Below are 27184 nucleotides of genomic sequence, written 5' to 3' on the forward strand. Positions count from 1 at the left end.
CAACCTAAAGGGAGAATGAATACATAATGGTAGACCTGGGGGGGTCAGAAAAACACCATAGTAAGGAATGACAGGCTCTGACATTGTAAAATACAAAGTGGTCTCGGTAATGCCATATATAAAAGCTTTTTGTAGGACAAGTATTTGTCAGAACCACCTACATATGTTCCTCTGTGGGCATGTTTCACATGCAATTTACATGCCCACAAGATGGATTATTATTATTTATGATGGCTTTATTATGATGCTTGTTTTCCCTGTTAACCTTCAATATATATGGGTGGGTGAAAAATACCTGCATAAAATGATAGCTTTATTATGATTTTTTGCTACTTCCTTGCTATTCCTGAACATATCTGGGCTGCTATGCGTTTTCTGGATCTTTTTGTGGGACATCTCGGGCCTCAGGGGTTCCCCATTCATTTGGTTGACACACCAACAGGAAACCCTCCATTCTATTCAGCTTCATCCTGTATTTCTTTCAAGGAATTCTTTATTTTTGATATGATGCCATATTGGTATGTATGCGATTTCACAGTTGTCGTGATTCACATGTAGGTGTTTTTTATGCCCTGATTATGCCCTTAATCTGTGTGTTCTGTTCTGTTTTAGAGCATCTTCAAATTTATGGTCTTCTCTACATCCCCGAAGAAGGGATTTATTTTGAGACTCCCGAAATGAGTTGGGCTTCATGAAAAGCAACCTCTATGCCTTTCACTAGCTCTTTATTGGCTTGATATTATAATCTGTATCATGTACCATATATTTTAATGGTGATGTTTGCACCAATATGTTTTTAAGACTTAAAATAAAATCTTTTTCATGTTTTAATATAAAATGTTTACCATAGCTTGCCCTTAAATAAAATTGACGTCCTTTTTTTCCCCCCACCAGTAGAGCTTTATTTTGGTGGTATTTGATCACCTCTGCGGTTTTTATCTTGTGCTATAAACAAAAATTTGTCATAAAATTTCCAAAAATATAACTATATTTTTTACATTCTGCTATAAAACATATCCAATAAAATAAAAAAAAAATAATCTAATTTCTTCTTCAATTTAGGTCACATATTTTTGGTAAAAAAATAAATCCCAATAAGAGTATATTGGTTGGTTTGCGCAAAAATTATATGGAATATTTTTATGGATTGTTTATTTATTTTTTACTAGTAATGGTGGCAATCAGCGACTTATAGCGGGGCTGCGACATTGCGGTGGACAATTTGGATACTGGCTGACACTTTTGACACTCTTTTGGGGACCAGTGACACTAATACAGTGATCAGTGCTAAATGCACTGTAACTGTACTAATGACACTGGCAGGAAAGGGGATAACATCAGGGGCTATCTAAGGGTTAAGTGTGTCCCTATGGGGTGCTTTCTAACTGTGGGGGGGGGGGTGCTTGTACTGTAAAAAGACAGAGATCCGTGTTCCTGCTTAGCAGAAACACAAGATCTCTGTATTCTCCTGTCACAGAGTGGTCGATCTTTCTTGTTTACATAGGCAGATCTCCATTCTGTCCGCTTCGGGAATGATCAGCGGGTCCCGAGGAACACCTGGTCTGCCGGACCCGCTGATTGGCTCCAGCTGTGTCCAATCACAGCGGAAGCTGGTTGCCGGCGCCCCAGACCAGGAAGAGTGCAATCACGTACAGGTATATGATTTTGCACACAGAAGCCGCCCTGATGCAGTAAATGTACGTGAGGTCTCCTGAAGTGGTTAAAAATGTATGTAGCTGTTTGTCTGGATTAAGGATGGGCTCAGGCGTGTTCACAACCCCGCGTGCCCGCGCCAACCAGGATGCTGACATTTCGCATTGCTAATCACAAGCAGTGAGATATTTCCCGATCCGTGGGTGTACAGATCGGGAAATGTCTCACTATTAAGGATGAGCTCCGGCGTGTTTGCAAGCCCACGTGCAGAGCCCGCCAGGAAGTCAGCACTGCGCTGCGCTAATCACAGGCAGTGAGACATTGTCCCGATGCGCGGCGGCAGAGACCGGGCAATGTCTCACTGCCTGTGATTAGCGCAGCGCAGTGCCGACTTCTGACGAGCTCTGCACATGGGCTTGCGAACACGCCAGAGCTCATCCTTATCTACCTGTGATTAGCGCTGCGGAGTGTCAGCTTCCTGGCGGGTGCGGGCATGTGGAGTTGCGAACGCGCCTGAGCTCGTCCTTAGTCTGGAGTTCAACTTTAAATGATGTCAGACATTGTTAAGGTATTTGTGAGCAGTAGCACAACAACCTAGTTACCAAACTGATACAGCTTGTGATGTAACAGAATGGAAGCCTTTCCTGTAGCTTTATTACAGTTTGATTAGTCCTTTTGGCTGGCAATGTACTCTGTGATGTGTTGCCACATGCATGCCTTAGGATATGTAATTAGCACCAGTCATCCCAGTGTATACAGACAATATCCTCTCTGTGTGCAGGGGAGGTCACAGCTCATATCAAGTGCACACCAAGCTCTGTCCTTGTGTAGCCGGTCAGGTGTGGACACATTGCTCTCTTCGCTTTATCTTATATTAGGATGACCTTTTCTCTGGCAGTCTGCTCTCTCTGATTAGCTTTCAGGTAATGAAGTGCCCTGTAGGGTTCCTGAAGGATTTATGAGTACTGCTCTGTAGGAGTAGACTCTTATCTCTACCAGATTGTAGTTTTCTAAACTCTTCACCTCTGACATGTGTCCCCCTCCCCACTTCTGCAGAGCTTTATCAGTCTCCGATCAGAAGGCTGTCTGGTTTTGCGTAAGGGGGCAGCAAGAAAGACCAGAAAAAGTGCAAAATGAATAAGAAATGTTTTCACTAAAGTCAGTATACATGCCATTATTAAACAGCTATATTAAAGTGTATATCAACAATCTTTAAATCCCTACTCTTGGGAGCATAACTTTGCCCTTGCATTGGGGTCTACTTAAATGCTTGTTAACCACTTCAGCTCCTGGAAGATTCTATTCCCTTCCTGACCAGAGCCATTTTTGCGATTTCGGCACTGCGTCGCTTTAAATGACAATTGCGTGGTCGTGCGGCGTTGTACCCAAACAAAATTGACGTCCTATTTTTTTCCCACAAATAGAGATTTCTTTTGGTGGTATTTGATCACCCCTGCGTTTTTTAATTTTTGCGCTATAAACAAAAAAACAGCTACAATTTTGGGAAAAAAAATGCATTATTTTTTTTGCTATAATAAATATCCCCCAAAAATATATATAAAAAAACATTTTTTTGCTCAGTTTAGGCTGATATGTATTCTTGTACATATTTTTGGTAAAAAAAAAAAAAATAATCGCAACAAGTGTATATTAATTGGTTTGCGCAAAAGTTATAGTGTCTAAAAAATAGGAGATAGATTTATAGCATTTTTTTTTTTTTTTACTAGTAATGGTGGCGATCTGAGATTTTTATTGTGACTGCGACATTAGGCTGGATTCACACCTATGCATTTTTAGTGCTTTTTGCATTTTGCAGATTTGCTCTACAGAACGTGTTTCATAGGAAACCATGTTAAATGGACTGTAGTGCAAATCTGCAAAATGCAAAAAGCACTAAAACTGCATAGATGTGAATCCAGCTTCATGGCGGACACAGCGGACAATTTTGACACATTATTAGGACCATTGGCATTAATACAGCGATCAGTGCGATTAAATATGCATTGATTACTGTAAAAATGTCACTAGCAGTGAGGGGGTTAACACTGGGGGGCAGTGAAGAGGGTGTGTCCTAATTTGTGTTCTAACTGAAGGGGGATGAGGACTGTGCAGGGAAGATAACAGATCGCTGTTCATACTCTACTTTATGAACAGACGATCTGTCACTTCTCCCCTCAGAGAACTGGAAACTGTGTGTTTACACACACAGTTCCGGGTTCTCCGTGGCTCATCGAGACCGCCGGGCACTCGCATTGGCTGGAGGGGGTGGGCACACACACCTCCGGCGGAGCACGCCTGCTAGTGGCCACAGGGTGAAGCGACGTTACATAACGTCGTTTCACCAAGCTGAGACATTCTGCCACAGTATAACTGCGGCGGCTGGTCGGCATGTGGTTAAAGCCAGCCATAGACAGTTCAAATCTTGGCTGGTTCAGCAGGTCTATGTATATGGACTGGCTGATTATACCCAAGTTGATCGATCGATCAGCTTGGATAAAACCAGCGTGTCTGTTTTTTTTTTTTTTTTTTTTAGCCACTAGCAAAAAAAAGCACTGTGTGTTCTCCCAGCAGAGATAGAGGAAAAGATTACAGCGAACACATACTAAAATGACATTTAAATCCTGCAAGGCTATTTTAAAACACCGGAACATATTCAGCAAATATATGGGGATTTGGTCACATTATATGGCCATATAGTGCTTAAGCACACTACTGCGTCACAGGACCCCATTATCAGTCGGTCCTACGGTATTCATAGAATGAAAGATCCTGCATCTCAACCATGGGAGACATACTCCTCAATAAGGATGAGCTCAGGCTTGTTCAAATGGACCACGTTCTGAGCCCGCCAGGAAGTCGGCGCAGCGCTGCGCTAATCATAGGCAGTGAGACATTTCCCCGATCTCCGCAGCCGCACATCAGGGCAATGTCTCACTGCCTGTGACTAGTGCAGCGCTGCGCCGACTTCCTGGCGGGCTCTGCACGTGGTCCATGCGAACACTCCAGAGCTCATCCTTACTCCTCAATATGGGAGGAATCCCGGCGCCCCCTGCCAGGAGAACACAATAGCTCCATGTGAGGCATTCTCCCATCAACACCGACTGTTGCATGAAAGAAAATCTATGGCTGGCTTAAAGTGGTTGTAAACCCTTACAAACCACTTTGACCTACAGGTAAGCCTAGATTAAGGCTTACCTGTAGGTCCAAGCAATATCTCCTAAACCTATATGGTTTAGGAGATATTTGCCCGAAAACGGGCACCGCTGTCTACGGCGCATGCGCCGTAGACAGCGGCGCGCAGGCGCACTGAACTCGGCAGTTCCAAAAATGGAGCTGCCGCATTTGTCGACTCTCGTGCGCATGCACGGGAGTGACGTCATCGCGGCTTCGCCGAATGACAGCGGCGGAGCTGCGAGACGCCACCAGCAAGATGGATGCGGCGGACTACAGGGGACAGCGCGACTTCGCTGGCTCCTGTGTCAGGTAAGTGACACATAATGGGCTACTATGCGATGCATAGTAGTCCATTATGCTTTACCTTTGCAGGGAAAAAAAGAGGAAGTAAACTCATCAGGGTCTACTTCCTCTTTAAGTCTCTGGGTAGAAGAGTAAGTTGTAATGGCTCTGGGAGTAATTCTTACCACCTTCTGAAAAGTGATCCTTGCTTTTGAGAGGGCGGTGTAGCAGCAGCTGACAGGTGTTTATGAGATCTCAATGGGCTAGTTTGACAGGTGTCATGCTCGGTAGCCTGAGATAAAATTGCCATGGCCATGAAGCAAAGAAAAGGGCTCTTTTAGGCATGGGGTGGTAAACACTGGTGGCTGAGCTGGAGTTTCACTGCCCCCCCAGCCACCCACCACGATTCCAACAATACATCCTGATAGGGCTGTACACATACCACAGGCGTGGCAATCTTAAAGTGATTGTTAGCCCTCTTTAACATTGGAGTGATTTGACAGGTCAAATTGCATGAACAGTCGCAGCCTATTGCTGGTAATGGCACCGTTCCAATGACTTTGCAGCGCCGCAATGATTTGCAAAAGTAGTTACTGCACTACTTTTGCCGATTCCGGGTGTGACTTCAATAGACATCTGTGTATGAAGCTGCACAGGTGTCTTTCAAGTAGCACCTGAAATCGCGCTGACCTGCTAATTTGAAATTGCGCTACTTCAAGTAAAGTAGCATGATTTCAAAGTAGCATGAATGTGAACCAGGGCTAAACCTCAAACATGAAATATGAACAACGTATATCCCTCTATAGTGTGTACTTGTCTCAGTTACGAGAACTAAGTGTCATCTCTGTCTGCTTCATTCCTCTGCTATAAGCATGAATAACCTGTGACAAATTTTCCTGGCACCAAGAGAAAAAAGGTGACAGGGGAGGGAGCTACAGCTGATTGATGACGTTAGCTCTTTTCCTACGTGCTGTGGGGGGAGGGGACGGGGTCCCTTCCTCCAATCAGCTCTTAGCCCTTGTACACACGGTCGGAGAATCCGTCGGAATGTGTCCTATCGGACCGTGTTGTCGGATAATCCGACTGTGTGTGGTATGCATCGGACTGATTCCGTCGGAATATCCGTCGGACCCAATTTTCCAACTTGTTGGAAATATTTTCTGACATACTGGTCCGATAGGACATACTCCGATCATGTGTAGAGAATTCAGATCGGAAAAAGTGCCACGCATGCTCATATCAAATTCCTACACCAAAGCTATTGGATACTAGCCTGAACGTAGTCCCGTCGTAACGAAATAACGTCATCACGTTCTGAATGATCGGATTTTCCGACAACTTGGTCCGACCGTGTGTATGCAACAGTTTCGGACACAATCCGTCGGACAAAATCCGTCGGACAAAATCCAACGGATTTGGTTGGCAGAATGTCCGACCGTGTGTACAGGGGCTTAGAGATCTCCTCACTGAGCTCTGCAGAGTGCAACTTCAGATCTCCACCTCCTTTTTTTTAACTCTCAGACAAGCTTATAAAGTCTGAACAGATGTAGAGAAAAGAACACTGAAGATAAACCGGTACAACTTATGTAGGAGGATTTGTTTAATCTCTGTGTGTCAGAGGACGCTGCTGCGATGGGGGGGGGGGTACAGGACACTACTGTGGGGGATGGGGGTACAGGACACTACTGTGATTCTGTCTTTTTATTAGGATCTTGATAGGTCTTGATAGTTTTTTTTTTAAAGGGTTCCACGTAGTAGACCCCCCCCCCCCCCCATGGTAATGCATGGTAAAAAATAAGAGGTAAAACCAGCTTGTTCGGTATCAGTTCAGCATTTATACCACCGTTTAGCTGTCCTCAGTCTGATGGCTAGCATCACCCAACCCACCTCCTCCTAGCCCAGGTCATCCTGGATCTGTCCCAGCCTGTGAACAGACAGTGAAAGAAGAAGCAGCACAATGATTAGCTCATCTCTTTCTATCACTCTGCTCTCTCCTCCTATCAGCATTCTTCTTGTCAGCATTTGAACTGAATGGCTTCTCATTCTGTTTTTTCCACCACCACTTCAGCCATACTGTACAGGGACTGCAGGAGGCTAATCCCCAGGTCACATGCAGTTGCTTACACTGCTTCCATTTAAAAAAATAAAAATAAATACATTTGGTGATGTAATAATGGTTACAGAGCTGCACTCATTTGCCTTTTTATCACTCAGTTCTCCCTGCAGAGCCGATGGGGAACAGATGCAGCAACCGATCAATGCTGCATCCACCTAGGTGAATCTTAAAAGTCCATACTTCTCTTTTATCTTGAAACTGTTTTATTCAGCCACGCTCCTCCCAAGACCTCCTGCTCTCAAACCCCCTTGTCACCTCCTCCCATGCTCGCCTCCAGGACTTCTCCAGAGCCTCTCCCATCCTCTGGAATGCTCTACCCCAATCTGTCAGATTTTCTCTTACTTTATCCACTTTCAGATGATCCCTGAAAACTCATCTCTCCAGAGAAGTTTATCTGGCCCCCCACCTAACAACTGTACATTTATCTTCTCAATCAGCACATTGCCCACAGTTATTACCTCTTGTATCTCTTGACCCTCCCTCTTAGATTGTAAGCTCTAAGGAGCGGGGCCCTCTGATTCCTACTGTATTAAAGTGTATTGTATTTGTACTGTCTACCCTCAAGTTGTAAAGCACTGCGCAAGCTGTTGGCGCTATATAAATCCTGTATAATAACAATAATAATAATAATAATATTCAGTATTGAAGCAATATAGAACATAAACGTAAAAGTCAAGTTCCAAAAAATGTAAAAATATGCATATAGATAAAAGTAATATAAAATGCAAGACCTCACAATGATTACAATAAAAGTAAAGGTCACTAATGCCGCGTACCGGCCAAAAAAAGACCGATGAAGGCTTTTCATCGGAAAATGCGACCGTGTGTATGCTCCATCGGAATTTAGCTGCCCGAATTCCCGCCAGCCAAAAATTTATAGCATGTTCTCAATTTTCCTGACTGAAAAACTTTCTATCGGAAATTCCGATCGTGTGTATGCAATTCCGACACGCCAGAAATCACGCATGCTCAGATTCAACTACGAGACGGAAGCTATTGGCTACTGGCTATTGAACTTGCTTTTTCTAGTCCCGTCGTTAGTGTTGTACGTCACCGCGTTATAAACGATCGGAATTTGGTGTGACAAGACAGCTTGAGTGGAATTCCGTCGGGAAAACCATCAGAGCTTTTTCCAACGAGAATTCCAATCGTGTGTACGCGGCATCAGACATTTTCCCAGAAGTCAGCACTAAGGTACAGGTCAAATTTATGGCATCCCCTGCAACAAAAATGTCATTTTTTTGATTTTTTGGGGGATTTTTTTGGTGAGTCATTCCCAATAGGAAATCATGGCTAAAGGGATGCAGACCCAGCAGCTTTCCTCATTAGTGCCCTGCAGGTGCACAGCTGATTGATCATTATGAAACCACTCCCATTTAAACTCACGTTCCCACATGGATACAGACAAACACAGGGATTCCAGTTAAAAGCCTTGCAAAGTACATAGACCACCCATGATTTAAATGAATTTTTATGTACTTGCAAAGTGCTTTGCTAGAAAATTGACTAGTCAGTTCCCTAGCACAGCTACTTCCCTTAAATCTGTGTAAATTGCTGTACATGCTGCCCTTGTATAACCTGAAACCTGTGAATGCCTTAGAGTTGGTCAATGGAACCCGAAATGATCCTCTGTGTTTCCTGAACAGACAACAAGAGAGAAGATGGGAGGATGCCTCATCCACTGTGCAGGGCCTCATTCTGGAGCTGTCCAATCTGAAGTAAGCATTCCCATTCTTGGTGCTTTCAAAGGGATACAATCATTGTTTTAAGCCAATGTAATTTGGGTTGCCTTTCTTTATTAAAAATACAATCAAAAAAAAAAACCCCAAAAAAACCATCATGAACTTATTATTTTCTCCGCACCCCCTACCGCCCACCTAAAGCATCCCATCTTCCCGTCCCAAGATGAATGCTATTATCCAGCCTGTGGCTGCCTGTGGCTGCCTGTGGCTGCTGGCTCCCACGGAGTGTACTTCTGTGTGAATCTTATTTGCACCGTAAGTTCCTGAAGCTGGGGGAATGTAACCATTGCAGGATGCCAGGATGGAGGTAAGTACGGTATACATCTAGGGGAGGATAGGATTATCTAGGTGGGGGCAAAAATCATAAGCACACTTTGATTGTTGAACATTTATAGAGGGAGCACAATCACGACAGCTTTCATATTTCTATTAATGACAGGTGAATGTAAAACAGTATAAGCCTCAGTTCACACTATGAACCACATGTGAATTGCACAGGAACTGCGCCGCATTCGTGTTCAATTAACTTATAGGTTAAAACCACACACTTGTGCAGAAAGAAAAAAAAAAACAACAGTGATTGAAGCAGCAAACAAAAAGAAGATATTCTTTCTTATGTACCTTATTTATCGGAAGTATAACACGCGCCGGCGTATAACACGCACCCTAAGTTTAGGAGGGAATTTAAAAGAAAGAAACTTTTAGGAGGGAAGTTTAAGGAAAAAAAACGTACATTTAAATGCCCATCAATGCAGCCTTGTCAGTCATTTGCAGCCTTGTCAGTGTTTTTGCTGTTTAAAAAGGGCGCCGCCGAGATACAGAGCAGATGTCCTGTGTATCTCGGCGGCGCTCAGTAGTTCTCGGTGGCTTTCAGCTATGTTCGTCTGTTCTCGCCTATTTTCACTCGTTCTCGCCTATTTTCGGCCGAAAGCCACCGAGTGCGGCCGAAAATAGCAGAGAACAGCCGAAAATACCAGAAAGCCGCCGAGAGCGGCAGAGAAGGTTAGAAACGGCAGGGGATCAGCGTATAACACGCACCCACAATTTCCCCTGATTTTAAGGGGAAAAAAGTGTGTGTTATATGCCGATAAATACCTTATATACAATTAACGAATTGCCTACTAGGCACTTTCACCCCTTCCTTCCCACACCAATTTTCAACTTTCACACTTTGAATGACAATTGCGTGGTCATGCAACACTGTATCCATATGAAATTATTATAATGTTTTTCACACTTAGACCCCTTTCACACTGGGTGGTTTTGCAGGCGGTACAGCGCTAAAAATAGTGCCTGCAAACCGACCTGAAACAGCCATTACCGTGTCTACAGTGTGAAAGCCCCGAGGGCTATATACAGGACGACATTACTGTACAGGTCATACACAGGAGGGAGGCGAGGGAAGGAGGTAAAAGGTTTAAAGCGGAGCTTCACCCAAAAGGTGACTCTCCGCTTGTCTGCCTCCTCCCCCCTCCGGTGCCACATGTATCACCTTGAGTGGGGGGGGGGAGCGGGTACCTGTTTTGGACAGGTACCCACTCCCACTTCCTGCTGAGTTTGCAGCGGCGAACTCAGCCTGGAAGTTCGGCTCCCACCACATTCAGAAATCACATTGTAGTTCGCCGCAAGGCTTCACCCTTACCCAAGATGGTGGCGTCGGCACCCAAGAGCTGATTCAATAATCGGCTTGGATGAGGACATAACTGGATCCCTGGACAGGTAAGTGCCCTAATAGTAAAAGTCAGCAGCTACAGTATTTGTAGCTGCGGACTCTGAATTTTTAGGTGGGGGCTGCATCTCTGCTTTAATCTACAGGACACATACAGTGGTAGGATGGAGATGGGGGGGGGGATGTGCAGATGTGTAAGACGAGATGGGAGATGAAGGGGTTAAAATTCAGCCACTGCAGAGACAGGATAGAGCTGAGATGTACAGAGGAGGAGGTAGTTGAAAGGGTTAAAAACAATCTCACAAAGGAATGAATACTTTGAGTATCTGCCACTGCCAGGATCTTCTACCAATGCATGAATACTTAGTTCTTCCATCCTCCCTTTCTTATGTTGTAAGAGGAAGGGGAGGGATCTCCAATGTAAACACTAGTGTGTTTACATTTTTGATCGGTCCTTACAGCAATCGCAAGGTACAGAGCAACTCAAATCACCTCTGTACCCTGTGCCTGTGACGGCTTAGGGTCAGAGCCATTCATGGGTGCACTGTTCACCCAAGGGCGTTTTGTGCACTGGTGTTTATAAACGTCAGTGAAGAAATGAACATCCACTTCTAGGGTCGGTAATCTGGGAATTTGAGTATGTAGCATATAATGTGTCTTTTTTTTTATTTTTTCCTAGTCGCCTCATTATGAGCACGTACCGGGACCTCCGTCAGAAGAGAGTGCGGTACCCCCAAGGCAGAGGTGCTGCACGAAAGAGACGCAGAGAAATGTAACTAATACCACGCATCTGGTTTCTATCTACTGTTCAGCAGGTTTATAGTTTTGCATTTTATCCTAAAATTCATCCATGATCATAGCTTTCTAAGCCATTTTGTATGCTGCTTTCCAATTTTGTTCTGTCTGTTTTGATATTTTGGATGCTTTGATCTATTTTTGTTTTCCACCAGGCAGCCATCTTGTTTGCTGTTACAGTATACAGACTATTAGTTCTCTGTAGAACATTGGGGAGGCATGAGGCACTGAGTGGCACAAGCCTCTGCAATGTTACTGGTCTATAGAGAATTACGATGCTTCCTTGTGGTGAATAACAGTGCCGGGCACAAACATTTTGTTGACATTTGAGTCAGAATGACAGGTTCTCTTTTATCTTTTTTTTACCACAAAGATAAAAAAAAAAAAAAAAGAAGTTTTCTTTCATGTTGCAGATTTTTTATTGATGTCAATAAAACGTAATAAAATTTAATGAGAAATTAAAACTTATATTATTACCTTCTAGAGATCTGAAGAACAGAAAGTCACAGGTCAATTCAAGTAGATTTAAGTAGATATGTACTTTTATTAACCACTTTCCATCCAGGCCAATTCTGACATTTCTCTCCTACATGTAAAATTCATTTTTTTTTTTTTACATAGAATCCCCAAACATTATAAATGTTTTTTTTTTTAGCAAAGACCCTAGAGAATACAATGGCGGTTGTTGCAACTTTTTATTTTGCACGGTATTTGCGCAGCAATTTTCCGAACACTTTTTTTGGGGAAAATTAAACAATTTTGAAAAAAAAATATTAACCATAGCCCAGTTTTTTTGCATAACGTGAAAGATGAAGTTACGCCGAGTAAATAGATACCCAACATGTCACACTTCAAAATTGCACACGCTCGTAGAATGGCGCCAAACTTCGGTACTTAAAAATCCCCATAGGCGATGCTTTAAACTTTTTTCACTGGTTACGTGTTTTGAGTTACAGAGGAGATCTAGGGCTAGAATTATTGCTCTCACTCTAACGTCCGCGACGATATCTCACATTTGTGGTGTGCACACCGTTTTCATATGTGGGCGGGACTTACGTATACGTTTGCTTCTGCATGCGGCACACGGGGACAGAGGCAGTTTACTTTTTTTTTTTTTTTTATTGTTAATTTTACTTGTCTTTTTTTAGTTTGACACTTTTAGAAAAAAATAAAACATTTTGATCACTTTTTTTCCTATTACAAGGAATATAAACATCCCTTGTAATAGGAATATGGCACAATTGGTCAATAAGACCCCACATCTCACCTCTAGGCTGGGAAGTCTGAAATAAAAAATAAAAATAAAAAATAAATGATCACGGCTTCCCAGCCGAGGTGGTGCCATTTGTTTGAATGCAGAGGTCGGGCGTGACGTCATAACATCACGCCAGGCCTCTGAATGATCATAGAGACTCCGGCGACCAAATCTCTATGGTAAACATCTGGGGCCGGCGGATCCATTCTCTGACCCACCGATGGAAACGGTGAATCTGTAGAAGCACCGAAGGGCGGCCCCTCTCATTGCCCGTAAGAACGATAAAGAGCCGGTGTTCTGTCCAAAAATGTCCGACCTATCGAATACTGTCCGCCCTGTACTGCGCAGGAGCACAAGGAGATTCAGAAAATCTCCGAAGATGAACGGCGCCTGCGCCATGAGTCCAGGTGTAAGCCCCACCATCCAAGTGGACATAGGGCTGCACATAGTTAGAGGGCCCCTTGTGGGCTTGCCTCACTCGCCACGCTTCAGGCATGGCCTTGATTCGCTCTGCTCTTTTTATTCCAACTCTATGTCCACTTGGATGTTGGGGCTTGAACCTAGACTCACGGCGCAGTCGCCGTTCATCTTCGGATATTTTCGGAATCTGCTTGTCATGTGTACTGCGCATGCGCAGTACACAGCAGACACTTTCTGACGGGGGACAGTATTTGACAGGACACCGGAACAGCCACTATGATTGTTCTTATGGTGTAGGGAATCGCCGGCTGAAAAAGACAATATCTGAATGATGCCTGTAGCTGCAGGCATCATTCAGGTATACCCGCACAAAGTAAAGAACGTCATATGACGTACCTTGGGCAGGAAGTGGTTAAACACACATTGGGGAAAAAAACATTTTCATGCAAAAGATGCAACATAGGTGACTATAAATGCACAGATGTGTGAAGATGAGATGACAACAGCAGATGATCTCCAGCCGACGCGTTTCAGGGTTTAAAATGCAACTCCTTCATCAGGAGTAGAGGAGATATCCAATGTCTATGATATAAACACAAGGGCCAAAAACAATAACAGTAATAGAGATCTGAATGTTTATCCCATTGTGCGGCATGATGAGTACAGCAAATTCATTGAAGTACAAAATACAAATGTGAAGACTTTAGGCAATGCTGCCTGAGACATTTATACAAATAAAAAGAACATGGCTTTTTAAGACCTCTTGCTCACTGCTGCCTAAAAACTCTGTTTTTAGGCATGGAGGCACTTTTTTTTACACTGATCTAAATGCAGGCCATTGTTTTCAATGTGCCAGTACACAAGTATGCACAGGCGCATAAACATTTGCTGCATAAAGATTAAATTGGTTGTATCACAACAGGATGGAACTGTGGATACAGAAATAGTAGAGAAAGTGTCACGTCCTAACTAGATCGGAAAACTACATTGGACAATATCATGGACTTTATAGATACAAAGGTACACAAAGTTCGATAAAAAAGTTATTATACTTTATTAAAAAAATGATTCAAATATAAGCACACTACAAAATAGCTCAAGGCAAATGTTGAAAATATGTATAACATGTATAACATAATATGTATAACACCACCATAACCACCAAGACCCATTCCTGGTAGACGTAAGGACAGTAGCCAGTATCCAATGAGGCTTGGTGTAGGTCGATGTGGTATAATAACCAGGAGCGGCCCCGTCCATTAGGGGCGCCCAGGCACCGTCCCCCTGCCCCCCCATCCTTACCACCCCCTATATGCAATGGATAGATTCATGCATAGCAGCCACCTCCTATTCATGTATCCGACCCCTTTTCAGGTCACCGGGCGCCTGAATTTATTTATTTTTTAAGCACTGATTAGAGCCATAGGCTCCAATAGGCTTCAAAATAGAGTGCACGCGGGACACAGAGCATTGCATCTGGAGCCCACTCAGGTGTGTTGCAACCGCAAATTAAAATTTGCTGTTGCAACACTGATCCTCCTCCGGGCCAATCGGGAGGCAGATATGAAACCTGTTTCCCGATTGGCCAAAACGTCTGGTGATCCTATTAGACGCCTAGCGCTAGGAGGAGGAGAGAGAAGACACCGCGGGAAGCTGCTTCAGGAGAGGACACCGGAGCAGCTTTCCCTGAGCCTGCCACGCTCTCACCGCCCACATCCTAAGGACAGCGGGTGGTGGTAGGGGAGTGTGTTAGTCCTGCGGGGGGGGGGGGGGTTTAGTGGCGCTCCACCAGTGGGCCGGGGGGGGGTTGTTGACTGCCCCCCCCCCCAAAAAAAAACACCAGCCGCCACTGATAATAATGCTCTACATGTTGCTCTCATCAGCGCTTCCTCGGGAGCTTAGGCAGATATTCTAAGTAAACAGAAACAAATAATAATTCGTAAGGATAACAATCACCTCTTGATATAGTCAAACTAATGTCAAACATGGCATTGATCATCAACTCTTCAACTGGTGCAGATCACCCATAGCATTGGTGGTGGGGATCATCACGGATCCGTCCCGTGTGAAAGGGGACTAAAGCTGAAATTCAATCTGCTTATATTATACTAGAGCTGCCACGACGCGTCGACGTAATTGACTACGTCGACTAAGAAAATACGTTGACTTGTGTGCAGGGCGACGATGCGTCACAGTGGTGGCAGTGCTTAGTATCTACCGCTGCCCTCCGTGCCGCCGTCCCCCTCTCTTCTCCCCCTCCGTGCCGCCGTTCCTAGGGGTGCAACGGATCATCACTGATCCGTGATCCGAGCGCACATGCCACGATCCGCGGTCTCGGCCTTAGGAGAGGTCGCAGCTTCGGCCTATCTCCGAAGCGGCGGCCATCTTTCTACACCCAGGCGTTTACAATGTGATCGCTCCAATGGAGCAATCACTTGTAAACAAACCGGCGTCATGACATGACGCCGGTTTCTCTCTCCCCTCTCTGTACTGATCTGTGCAGTGGAGGGGAGAGGTCGGATGGAAGCAGCCATCCCTCCATACCCTGCCAATACTCTGCCAGCCCGATACTCTGCCAGCCAATGCAGTACAATACTCTGCCCGCCAATACTCTGCAATACAATACTCTGCCAGCCAATGCAATACTCTGCAATACAATACTCTGCCAGCCAATGCAATACTCTGCAATACTATATTCTGCCAGCCAATGCAATACTCTGCAATACAATACTATGCCAACCAATGCAATACTCTGCAATACAATACTCTGCCAACCAATGCAATACTCTGCAATACAATACTCTTCCAGCCAATAAAATACTCTGCCAGCCAATGCAATACTCTGCAATACAATACTCTGCAATACAATACTCTGCCAGCCAATGCAGTACAATACTCTCCCCGCCAATACTCTGCAATACAATACTCTGCCCGCCAATACTCTGCAATACAATACTCTGCCCGCCAATACTCTGCAATACAATACTCTCAAGGTTATCCAAAGGATTAATTAGCTAATCAAAAAAAAAACACTAGATTCATTTAAAAATAAAAATAATAATCGGATAGTCGTTGACTAATATATAATCGATAGATTGGTCGACAGACAAATTAATCGTTAGTTGCAGCTCTATATTATACCTTCCCTGGTTTCACCTTTTCCCCCTCATCAACATGATAATTACATTTTTACGACCACCCACCTGCAGAATACTGCCTACTTCCAGGTACAGGACCCACTGTTATTATACTGCAGGGACATGCTGACCGGCTGTGTACAATCCCAGCCCAGAGTAGACAAACAACACAGAGCTCTATACAGAGTGAACAAGCTCTAACTTCGAGATTTTTTAGTAAAAGCAACACACCGCACACACCTTACACGTAGTTACAGTGCCTTGAAAAAAGTTTTCATACCCTTCGAAATTTCCACATGTTGTCAAGTTACAAAAAAAATTTCAATGTATTTTATTGGGATTTTATGTGATAGACCAACACAAAGTGTAAAAAACATAATTGTGACGTGGAAGGAAAATGATAAATGGTTCAACATTTTTTACAAATAAATATAAGAAAAGTGTGGGTTGCATTTGTATTCAGAGTCAATACTTTGTAGAACCACCTTTTGCTGCAATTACAGCTGCAAGTCTTTTTGGGGGATGTCTCTACCAGCTTTGTACATTCTAGAGTGACATTTTCATCCATTTTTCTTTGCAAAATAGCTCAAGCTCTGTCAGATTGGATGGAGAGCGTCTGTGAACAGCAATTTTCATGTCTTGCCACAGATTCTCAATTGGATTTAGGTCTGGACTTTGACTGGGCCATTCTAGCACATAAATATGCTTTGATCTAAACCATTCCAGTGCAGCTCTGGCTGTATGTTTAGGGTTGGTGTCCTGCTGGAATGTGAACCTCCACCCAAGTTTTAAGTCTTTTGCAGACTCTTAACAGGTTTTCTTCTAAGGTTGCCCTGTATTTGGCTCCATCCATCTTCCCATCAACTTTGACCAGCTTCCCTTTCCCTGCTGAAGAAAAGCATCCCCGCAACACGATGCTCCCACCACCATGTTTCACGGTGGGGATGGTGTGTTCAGGGTGAAGTGCAGTGTTACTTTTCTACCACACATAACATTTTGTCTTTAAGCCAAAATGTTTGATTTTGGTCTCATCTGACCAGAGCACCTTCTTCCACATGTTTGCTGTGTTCCCCACATGTCTTCTTGCAAACTGCAAATGGGACTTCTTATGGCTTTCTTTCAACAATGGCTTTCTTCTTGGCACTCTTCCATAAAGGTCAGATTTGTGGAGTGCACGACTAATAGTTGTCCTGTGGACAGATTCTCCTTGGCCTTCATGATGCTGTTTGTTCTCTAGGGTTCTCTAACAAACCTCTGAGGGCTTCACAGAACAGCTGCATTTATACTGAGATTAAATTACAAACAGGTGGACTCTATTTACTAATTAGGTGACTTCTGAAGGCAATTGATTCCACTAGATTTTAGTTAGGAGTATCATATTTATTTGTAAAAAATTTTGCAAACCATTTATAAATTTCTCTTTCGTTCATTGACCGACACAGCACCTTTTAATCTTGACCTTAGGGTTATATCACCACCTGTAGGAGAGGACTAGGCAGAACAATGGTGGCCACACACAATATTGACACTTTGGGCCCAATTTGGACATTTTCACTTAGGGGTGTACTCACTTTTGTTTCCAGCAGTTTAGACATTAACCGGAGGGGGGGGGGGGCAGCCTGTCAGTGCTCAGACCATACGCCGCACACTGCATCAAATTGGTCTGCATGGCTGTCGTCCCAGAAGGAAGACTCTTCTAAAGATGATGCACAAGAAAGTCTGCAAACAATTTGCTGAAGACAAGCAGACTAAGGACATGGATTACTGGAACCATGTCCTGTAGTCTAACAAGACCAAGATAAATGTATTTGGTTCAGATGGTATCAAGCGTGTGTGGCGGCAACCAGGTGAGGAGTACAAAGACAAGTGTGTCTTGCCTGCAGTCAAGCATGGTGGTGGGGGTGTCATGGTCTGGGGCTGCATGAGTGCTGCCGACACTGGGGAGCTACAGTTCATTGAGGGAACCATGAATGCCAACATGTACTGTGACATACTGAACAGAGCATGATCCCCTCCCTTCGGAGCCTGGGCCGTAGGGCAGTATTCCAACATGATATCGACCCCAAACACACCTCCAAGATGACCACTGCCTTGCTAAAGAAGCTGAGGGTAAAGGTGATGGACTGGCCAAGCATGTCTCCAGACCTAAACCCTATTGAGCATCTGTGGGGTGTCCTCAAATGGAAGGTGGAGGAGTGTAAGGTCTTTAACATCCACCAGCTCCGTGATGTCGTCATGGAGGAGTGAAAGAGGAGTCCAGTGGTAACCTGTGAAGCTCTGGTGAACTCCATGCCCAAGAGGGTTAAGGCAGTGCTGGAAAATAATGGTGACCACATGAAATATTGACAGTTTGGGCCCAGTTTGGACATTTTCACTTAGGGGTGTACTCACTTTTGTTGCCAGCGGTTTAGACATTAATGGTTGTGTGTTGAGCTATTTTGACGGGACAGCAAATTTACACTGTTATACAAGCTGTACACTCACTACTTTACATTGTAGCAAAGTGTCATTTCTTCAGTGTTGTCACATAAAAAGGTAGAATAAAATATTCACAAAAAAGTGAGGGGTGTACTCACTTTTGTGAGCTACTGTACATGTGTTTTTTTTTTCCCCCTTTTTTTTTAAATACATTTTCAAAGATTTCAAACAAACTTCTTTCATGTTGTCATTATGGAGTTTGTAGAATTTTGAAGAAAATAATGAATTTAATCCATTTTGGAATAAGGCTGTAACATAACAAAATGTGGAAAAAGTGAAGCTCGGTGAATACTTTCCGGATGCATTGTATTCCACCAGCTTTCAGATATCATTGTAACACAATAATCAGTGTTATTCACTTTACCTCTCAGTGGTCATAAAGTTATGGCTGATCGGTGTATAGGGCTAGCAAATTTTTATTCACTTACCATGAGCCTTTGAACTTAGATCATGTGTCCACTTTGAGCACCACTCAAAGCTGGAGGATAACAGGTTTCCCTACTGGTACTCAGAAAGTGGCAGCAGCAGGGCCACTGATAGAAATCATGGGGCCCCATACAGCCTACCTGATGGGGCACCCTTCAGCCCCACCCCTGGTCCCGCTCCTGGTCCCTCCTTCAGCCCTGCCCCTGGCCCCTCCCCTGACCTCGACTTGAAACAAAGGGCATATTTTAAGTGATATTTATCACTGCAGACAGTGCCATCCATGCCGCCAATGCCATAATGTACTGCAGACAGTGCCACCCATGCTATAATGTACTGCAGACAGTGCCACCCATACTGCCAATGCCATAATGTACTGTAGGACAGTGCCACCCATGCCATAATATGCTGCAGACAGTACCACCCATGCCATAATGTGCTGCAGGAAGTGCCACTTATGCCATAATGTACTGTAGGACAGTGCCACCTATGCTGCCAATGGCATCTGTTATGGCATGGGAGGTCCTGTCTGTAGTACATTATGGCATTGGCGGCGTGGGTGGCACTGCCTGCAGAGACAGTGCCACCAATGCTGCCAATGCCATAATGTATAGATGCTGCTGCAGATAGATACAGTGATATAGTACAGCTTGAATCACCAAGCACTAGAGCTGCAACTAACGATTAGTTTGTCTGTCGACTAATCTATCGATTATTTTATCGATTAGTCATCGACTAGACGATTATTATTATTATTTTTTTTATTAATCTAGTGTTTTTTTTTTTTGATTAGCTAATTAATCCTTTGGATAACTTTACAAAAAATGATAAGTACATAAAAAAAAGTAAGATAAAAGAATATAACTAGTACATACATATATATATATATATATTATATATAAGTATGTACTTATATTCTTTTATCTTACCTTTTTTTTATGTACTTATTTTTTGCAAAGTTAAGATAAAAGAAATATATAAATATAATATATATATTTTATATATATATATATATATATATATAAATATTTCTTTTATCTTAGCTTTTTATTTTCTGTTCAGAAGTTCATGAATGTTTATAATTAATTTTTTACAATGCTTTCTTTTTTAAGAGGGAGGGTGTGTGGGGACAGTGTCAGTGTGTTTTTATTTTATTTTATAATTTTTTACATTTTTTTTTTGTTATTTATTGCAATTTTTTATCAGCCCTGTTGGGGGGGCTATGGTGAGATATCAGGGGTCTTAACAGACCTCTGACATCTCCCATTTGAGACAGGGAAAGGGACTGGGGACAGAGATTCCCCAGTCCCTTTCTCTGCAGCCTCTGCTGTACTGATAATGAATGACAGCGGCTTCTCTTCATTCATTAACTGAGACATCGTAATCACAGGCAGTTACAATGTTATGTTATGTGAATGGACAGAGTCAGTGGTCACTGACTCTGTCCATTCTGAAAACGAAGGAGCCGGGTTTACCGGCTTCTACCTCAGCTCTCCATCCTGAGATACTGAGGGGGGGCGGCAGCACAGAGGGGGACACAGAGAAGAGAGAGGGGGACAGATGCACGGAGGGGGACACAGAGAAGAGAGAGGGGGACAGATGCACGGAGGGGGAGAAGAGAGGGGGATGGCGGCACGGAGGGGGACAGATGCACGGAGGGGGAGAAGAGAGTGGGATGGCGGCACGGAGGGGGACAGATGCACGGAGGGGGAGAAGAGAGGGGGATGGCGGCACGGAGGGGGACAGATGGACGGAGGAGGAGAAGAGAGGGGGACATGGAGCAGTGTGACGCATCGACGCCCTGTACGCACGTCAATGTATTTTTGTAGTCGGCGTAATCGATTACGTCGACTCGTCGTGGCAACTCTAGCAAGCACACACCTGTGTTAGCTGGGCCCCACGAGTCACTTCCTCTCTGATCCTGCTGCTGCTGCCTGGAGTGTCAGTCACAAACAATTTCAGATGTCAGCTGCTTCCTTCTTCTGCCGCTGCCACCGCCGTTCGCCATCACCGCTGCTTCTCCAGTCTCACTGTCTCTTTCTCAGGCCGAGTGGAGAACAGAGCAGAGCGCCATGAGTGGAGGGAGAGGAATCACTCCGCCAGGGAAGGAAATAATATGCAGGCTGAGACTTGAGTTAGCATGAGGACCGGGCGCGGAAGAGACATGCTCCCGAAACAGAAGAAATAAGTTTCTCCCTTCCAGGAACATCAGTACGGAGGTGGCAAAAAATAGAAAGAAATACCCTAAAAATCGGGAGCAGGGGCTTTTTTTTTATTCTGCATCAATTCGGTCTCTGTGCAGATTGCCCGGGCCCCCCTGCTGGCCAGGCCCGGTACAACAGTGGCCTATCAGCGGCCCTGGGCAGCAGGCATCAGGGACTAATTCAAAAGCGTGGACATATGTGGGGTCGCTGCTCAAAGCCGACCCGGTGCTTCAGATGTGGATATGGCTGTCTATGGCCTCAGCCAGCTCTGCTCCGACCGTGCCCCTGACATGCTTCGCCCCTGCCCACCGTGCCTTGGTCAGTTTTGAGGGGCATCTTATCCCACAGCCTTTGAACTTACTTGCAAATTTGACCACTGCAAGAAGAGTCTGTTCTCTAGCACAGCTCCCTCCCTCACATGCAATGTCTGTGCTGTGCATTTGGTATGGCTGAAATCACATCACATCCGCACCAAAATGGTACAGGACCCTTTTTTCCCCTCTGTGGTGTTTACACCTATGCAATGCGTTTCTGGCAAACGCACTGCATTTTGCGATCTGTTTCGGGGTGTCGTTAATCTAACATTGACACCCTCAGCAGATAACATGGACGCCGTGGGATTGCTAAACAGTGCAATGCGGGAAAAGCAGCAAATCTTGTGCATTTCCCCTCATCGCATCAGTGTGAACCAGAGCTCAAACAAAATTACTTGATGCAAGAGTTTTTTTTTTATTTAGAGCTCTGGTTCACACTGATGCGATGAGGGGAAATGCACAAGATTTTCTGCGTTTCCCTGCATCGCACGCCATCCATGTGATCTGCAGCGGGTGTCAATGTTAGATTAACGACACCCCGAAACAGATCACAAAATGCAGTGCGATTGCCAGAATGGACCTGGCTTGGACCAATGTATATACTCTGCCTGGCTGATGCCCCTGGAAGCTGGAATTCCCTGAAGTAGACACCGCTACTCCAATGATCTCCACTAGCTTCCACGTTCCTCCCCAAGCAGCTGCTCTATTGTGTTCTGAACACAGGAGGTCGGCCGCTTGGCATGGATGCCATTCAGAGCATTTTCTTAACAAAAGCCAAAGCGTTATCTTATTGGATGAGGTAAAGAGGTGGGGTGGTGGCGTTACACTCTCCAGCTCATCCAATCAGGCCCCACTGCACTGTGGGGTGATCTATCACCACCAGACACAGCGGATGACAGATCAGTGTACTGGCCCACTACCTGTACCATGTGATCGCTGTGACAAATCACAGCAAAGCACATGACAATTGTACTCAGTGGATAGCTTCCATCCATTATGTACTATTGTGTTGATCTCTTTGATTGGTCACAATGATCACATGGTACAGACAGGGCCAATCACAGCCCATCTGTACCATGTGATTAGCTGTGGCCAATCACAGTTAATCACAATAGTAAACAATGAATTGATTTCATACAGTAAAAAATATATATATATATATATGAAAATGTATAAATCCGGATGTACCAAGATTTCTTTAGGCCTGAAAATGCCAGGACTTTACAAATACCCCCAAATTACCCCTTTTTGGAAAGTAAACAATCCAAGGTATTTAGAGGCATGGCAAATTTTTTGAAATTGTATTTTTTTTGTCACAATTGTTTGGAAAATAAAGAAACTAAAAAAAAAAATTGTTTTTTTCAAAACTTTTTATATTTTTTAATTTTTTACATACTGTCACCAGTGCAGTACAGAGTTATGATATAACAAGTGTAGCGATGATCAGGGACACTGACTGGTGACAGTATGTAAAAAACAAAAACATTTTTTAAATAATTTTTAATTTTTTTATAAACTTTTTTTGTCACAATTTTTTGGAAAATAAATTTTAAAAAAATGTTTGTTTTTTTTCACAACAATTTTTTTTCTTATACATACTGTCACCAGTGCAGCACAGAGTTATCATATAACAAGTGTGGTGGTGATCAGGGACACTGACTGGTGACAGTATGTAAAAAACAAAACAAAAACATTTTTTTAATTATTTTTAATTTTTTTTTCTTTTTTTAATAAACATTTTCTTGTATACCGTGACCAGAGCAACACAGTGTTACCATAATCAATCTGGCTGGCCTATCTCATTTCTTGAGGCCCAAAAATGCCAGGACAGTACAAATAACCCCCCCCCCCCCCCCCCCAAAATTACCCCTTTTTGGAATATACAGTAGACAGTCCAATGTATTTAGTAAGAGGCATAGCAAGTGTTTTGGAAAATACATATTAATTTTTTTTTTTTTTCACACAACTATTTTTTTTTATTATACATACTGTCACCAGTGCAGTACAGAGTTATCATATAACTGTTGTGAAGGTGATCAGGGACACTGACTGGTGGTAGTATGTAAATACAATTAAAAAAATATATAAATACAATTTTTTTTTTCATTATTTTTTTTTTTTTATTACATTTTTTTTATACTGTGACCAGAGCAACACAGTGTTACCATAGTAACACCATACCACTCTGGGGAGGTGATAAGCATTTTTTATTTTTTGCACATGATGATTGCTTATAACAGTCAATATCAGTGTTATAAACAATATATACACACCATACCATAGTGTAATCCATACATTTCCTACAGACTAAATAATATACACTGATTATTTTCACCAAAGAAATGTAGCAGAATACATTTTGCCCTAAATTTATGAAGAACCATTATTTATTTGCAAAATTTTATTAGGGCTGAAACAACTAATCGATTAATTGATAACTAATTGATTATGAAATTAATCGATTATTATTTTCATAATAGATTAATCGGCCAGTAACATAATGGGTTTTAAAATAAAAAAAAATAGCCCTTTATAGTACAAAAATATAATCACTACTACAAATATTACTTTCACTGTTCTACAGTAAAAAATTAACCCCTTCCAGTAGTGATTATCTGCTTTTTTGTACTATAAAGGGCTAATTTTAGTCTTTTTATCCCCATTATGTTACTAAACGTCTTAGACCTGGTTCACATCTATATGTTTATTGATGCTTTTTGTAGAAACGCACTACAGTTCATTTACATGGTTTCCTATGGGACACGTTCATATAAGTGCTTTTTTCAGCCGCTGCGTATTTGGAAAGGGTTAGGGACTTTTAACGCAAAACTGCTTTTTTGGTTCAATATACTTCAATAGAGAAGCTGCAGAAAAGGATGTAATGTGTTTTTGCAGCAATTTGTGTTTTTTTATCTGCCAAAAAAAAAAAAAAAAAACGTAAATTGAAGTAAAATCATGTGTGCAAAAAACTAAACGCACAGCAAAGAGCACTGCAGAAACAGATCAAAAGCAAAAACTGCATAGGTGTGCACCGAGCCTTATGCTGGCCTCACGGATCAATTTTCAGGTGAGAATATTCAGATGAAAATTCTTTGTATGTTCACTGAACAAAAGAATTCTATTTCCAAATGTTCCCGTCACTGTGGTTGAAAATGAACATCAATTTGACCGACTTTTTTTTTTTTTTTAAGGGTATTAACCGATTAATCGAAACAATAATCGGCCAACTAATCGATTATGAAAATAATCGTTAGTTGCAGCCCTAAATTTTATAGCAAACTAAAAAAAAAGTATTTTCTCGTTTATTTAGAAAAAAATTAAAAACCCAGCGGTGATTAAATACCACCAAAAGAAAGCTCTGTCTGTGTGAAAAAAAAAAAAGATAAAATAACGGCATATGGGTACAGCGTTGCATGACCGCGCAATTGTCATTCAAATAGTGGCAGCGCTGAAAGCTGAAAATTGGCCTGGGCAGGAAGAGGGTAAAAGTGCCCAGTATTGAAGTGGATAAAGTAGTACTTTCTTTTCCCACTCCACTATTACTGCTTATGGAACCAAGATATAAACTTTGAGGCAAAAAAATAAAATGAATAAATGAGTTTATATCAATCATACAAGAAAGGTTTAAAGTGCTAACAACAAATGACTTTACTTAAAAAAATAAAATAAAAAAAAAGCACAAAGCTTGCAAACATATAAAACATAACAGTGCCAATAAGGAAATTGCTGCCAGGAAAACAGTGCCTTGTGTACAAAATAATAATAATCCTCAAACAGGAATAATAAAATAATTAAAAGTGCAAAATAAACCATTAGAGGGAGTGGCAGTGACCACTGGGCAGGCATATAGCCCTGGTGGTGCTCATAGTCCTTTCCTGAAGGAAGATGGCATAGCCCCCAGTCCTTTCCTGCTGGCAGATGGCATTACAGCAAGTTCTTTTCTGAGGGCAGATGGCAGTACTTACTTGAGGGAAGATGGCATTACCCCCAGTCATTTCATGAGGGAAGATGGTATTAGCCCCAATCCTTTCCTGAGGCAAGATGGTATTACCCCCAATATTTTCCTGAGGGAAGATGGTATTACCCCAGTCCTTTCCTGAGGGACGATAGCATTTCCCCCAGTCCTTTCCTACTGGTAGATGACATTACCCCAGGTCCATTATTTTGCCAGGTGGAATTACCACCAATTCATTTCTGAGGGCAGATGGCATTAGCTCCAGTCCTGCTGGTAGATGGCATTACCCCAGGTCCATTATTTTGCCAGATGGAATTACCACCAATTCATTCCTGAGAGTAGATGGCATTAGCAGTCCTGTCCTGCTGGTAGATGGCATCACTCTAGGTCCAATCTTTTGACAGATGGTATTACCACCAATTCATTCCTGAGGGCAGATGGCATTAGCCCTAGTCTTTTCCTGGGGAGATGGAATTCCCCCCAGTCCTTTCCTACTGGCAGTTGACATTATAGTCAAACTTTTTCTGCTAGCAGGTGGGATTACCCCTGTCCCTTTTCTGCACCATAGATAAAAAATGCCCTCAGTCCTTTTCTCCCATCAAAGACGCTTTAGTAATTTTCCACACCACGGCTTGAAATGACCCCTGTCCTTTTCCGCACCACTGTTGGATGGAAATGTCCCAGTGCAGTACACATCTAAAATGCCCACAGTCCATTTTGCTTTTTGGGGTTTTTTTTTTTTGCCCCAAGGCTTTAACTTGCCGATTTCCTTACCCTGGAGACGTCTGCAGTCCTTGGCTCATTGCTCCTTGGGAGAGTTGGCTGCTTTCTTGTAGACAGAGGTGTAGGTCTTCTTGGTCTTGGGGCAAAACCTCCTTGTGTGAGCTTTGTCTCCACTGGCGCCGCATTGCGGACAGGTGTAGGATCTGAGGACAGGGCAGAGGATGTTCCCATCTCGATCCCGCAGGTTGTGGGCGCTGTACACCCTCCAGTGCTCTCCATTTTGCTTGCAGAAGGTGCACTCGCCGCGTTCAGAGATCTTCCTTGGAGGACCAGAGGGGCCATCTCGACCTGGCTCTGCCGAGGTGGTACCATGGGAAGGCTCTGGAAGCTCCTCCTGCCGCTGGAAGTTCTCTTGGCTCCACTGATGTGAAGTGCGCTCCAGAACAGTATGTAAACCTAGATAGTCCTTCCACATAGAAAACTGCGACCTTTTCTCCATCACTGCATGCTCCATGTCTCGGTACAGCCGGGCCAGCGGGTGTAAGCGAAGCCCCTGAGATATCCTCCTCCTTCTGTCTTCACGGGACATCATTGTAAGGTCTGACACCTCCCAACACTGCACGTGCCTACAAACCCTCCCCACCCCAAATAACGACTGCCCCACCAACAAAGAACCCTTATCAGACAAACATGACGTGACCCCAGACAACAGGGCTCCAGACTCCATGGCTCTAGTCAACACTTGGCTGTACAAATTACAGGAGTTTGTAGGTTTTCATTCCATAGTACTCTAAGACATGTCATAACCCCACAGAAATCCTGCCCTCCAAAATATGAGAACCCA

At 43.4% G+C, this 27184-nt stretch overlaps 2 protein-coding genes across 4 annotated transcripts in view; one reads left to right on the forward strand and one right to left on the reverse strand.

The window, feature by feature from the left end:
* The window catches only part of BRME1 (break repair meiotic recombinase recruitment factor 1), a 72282-nt gene extending 60400 nt beyond the window's left edge, over window positions 1-11882 (forward strand). For 2 of the 3 annotated variants that reach the window (XM_077470451.1, XM_077470452.1), the window contains 2 exons: window positions 8872-8943; window positions 11316-11882. In XM_077470451.1, coding sequence (XP_077326577.1) covers window positions 8872-8943; window positions 11316-11412 — 169 coding nt within the window. In that variant the 3' untranslated portion in view covers window positions 11413-11882. The remainder of the gene's footprint in view (window positions 1-8871; window positions 8944-11315) is intronic. The other variant, XM_077470453.1, reaches the window with a different exon arrangement.
* Window positions 11883-25038: 13156 nt separating this feature from the next.
* NANOS3 (nanos C2HC-type zinc finger 3) lies at window positions 25039-26937 on the reverse strand. The gene has a single exon (XM_077473483.1). It carries the CDS (start codon window positions 26930-26932, stop codon window positions 26417-26419), a length of 516 nt encoding a protein of 171 aa, XP_077329609.1. The 5' UTR covers window positions 26933-26937; the 3' UTR covers window positions 25039-26416.
* Window positions 26938-27184: the final 247 nt, after the last annotated feature.

Source organism: Lithobates pipiens, unplaced genomic scaffold (genome assembly GCF_037356315.1).
Source record: "Lithobates pipiens isolate NorthernLeopardFrog02 unplaced genomic scaffold, aLitPip1_a1.2 Scaffold_8, whole genome shotgun sequence".
In the NCBI taxonomy this organism is placed as follows: Eukaryota; Metazoa; Chordata; class Amphibia; order Anura; family Ranidae; genus Lithobates; species Lithobates pipiens.

Bases quoted from the DNA above. Each gene is read 5' to 3' on its own strand.
- NANOS3 (XM_077473483.1), bottom strand. From the start codon at position 26,932: ATGATGTCCCGTGAAGACAGAAGGAGGAGGATATCTCAGGGGCTTCGC.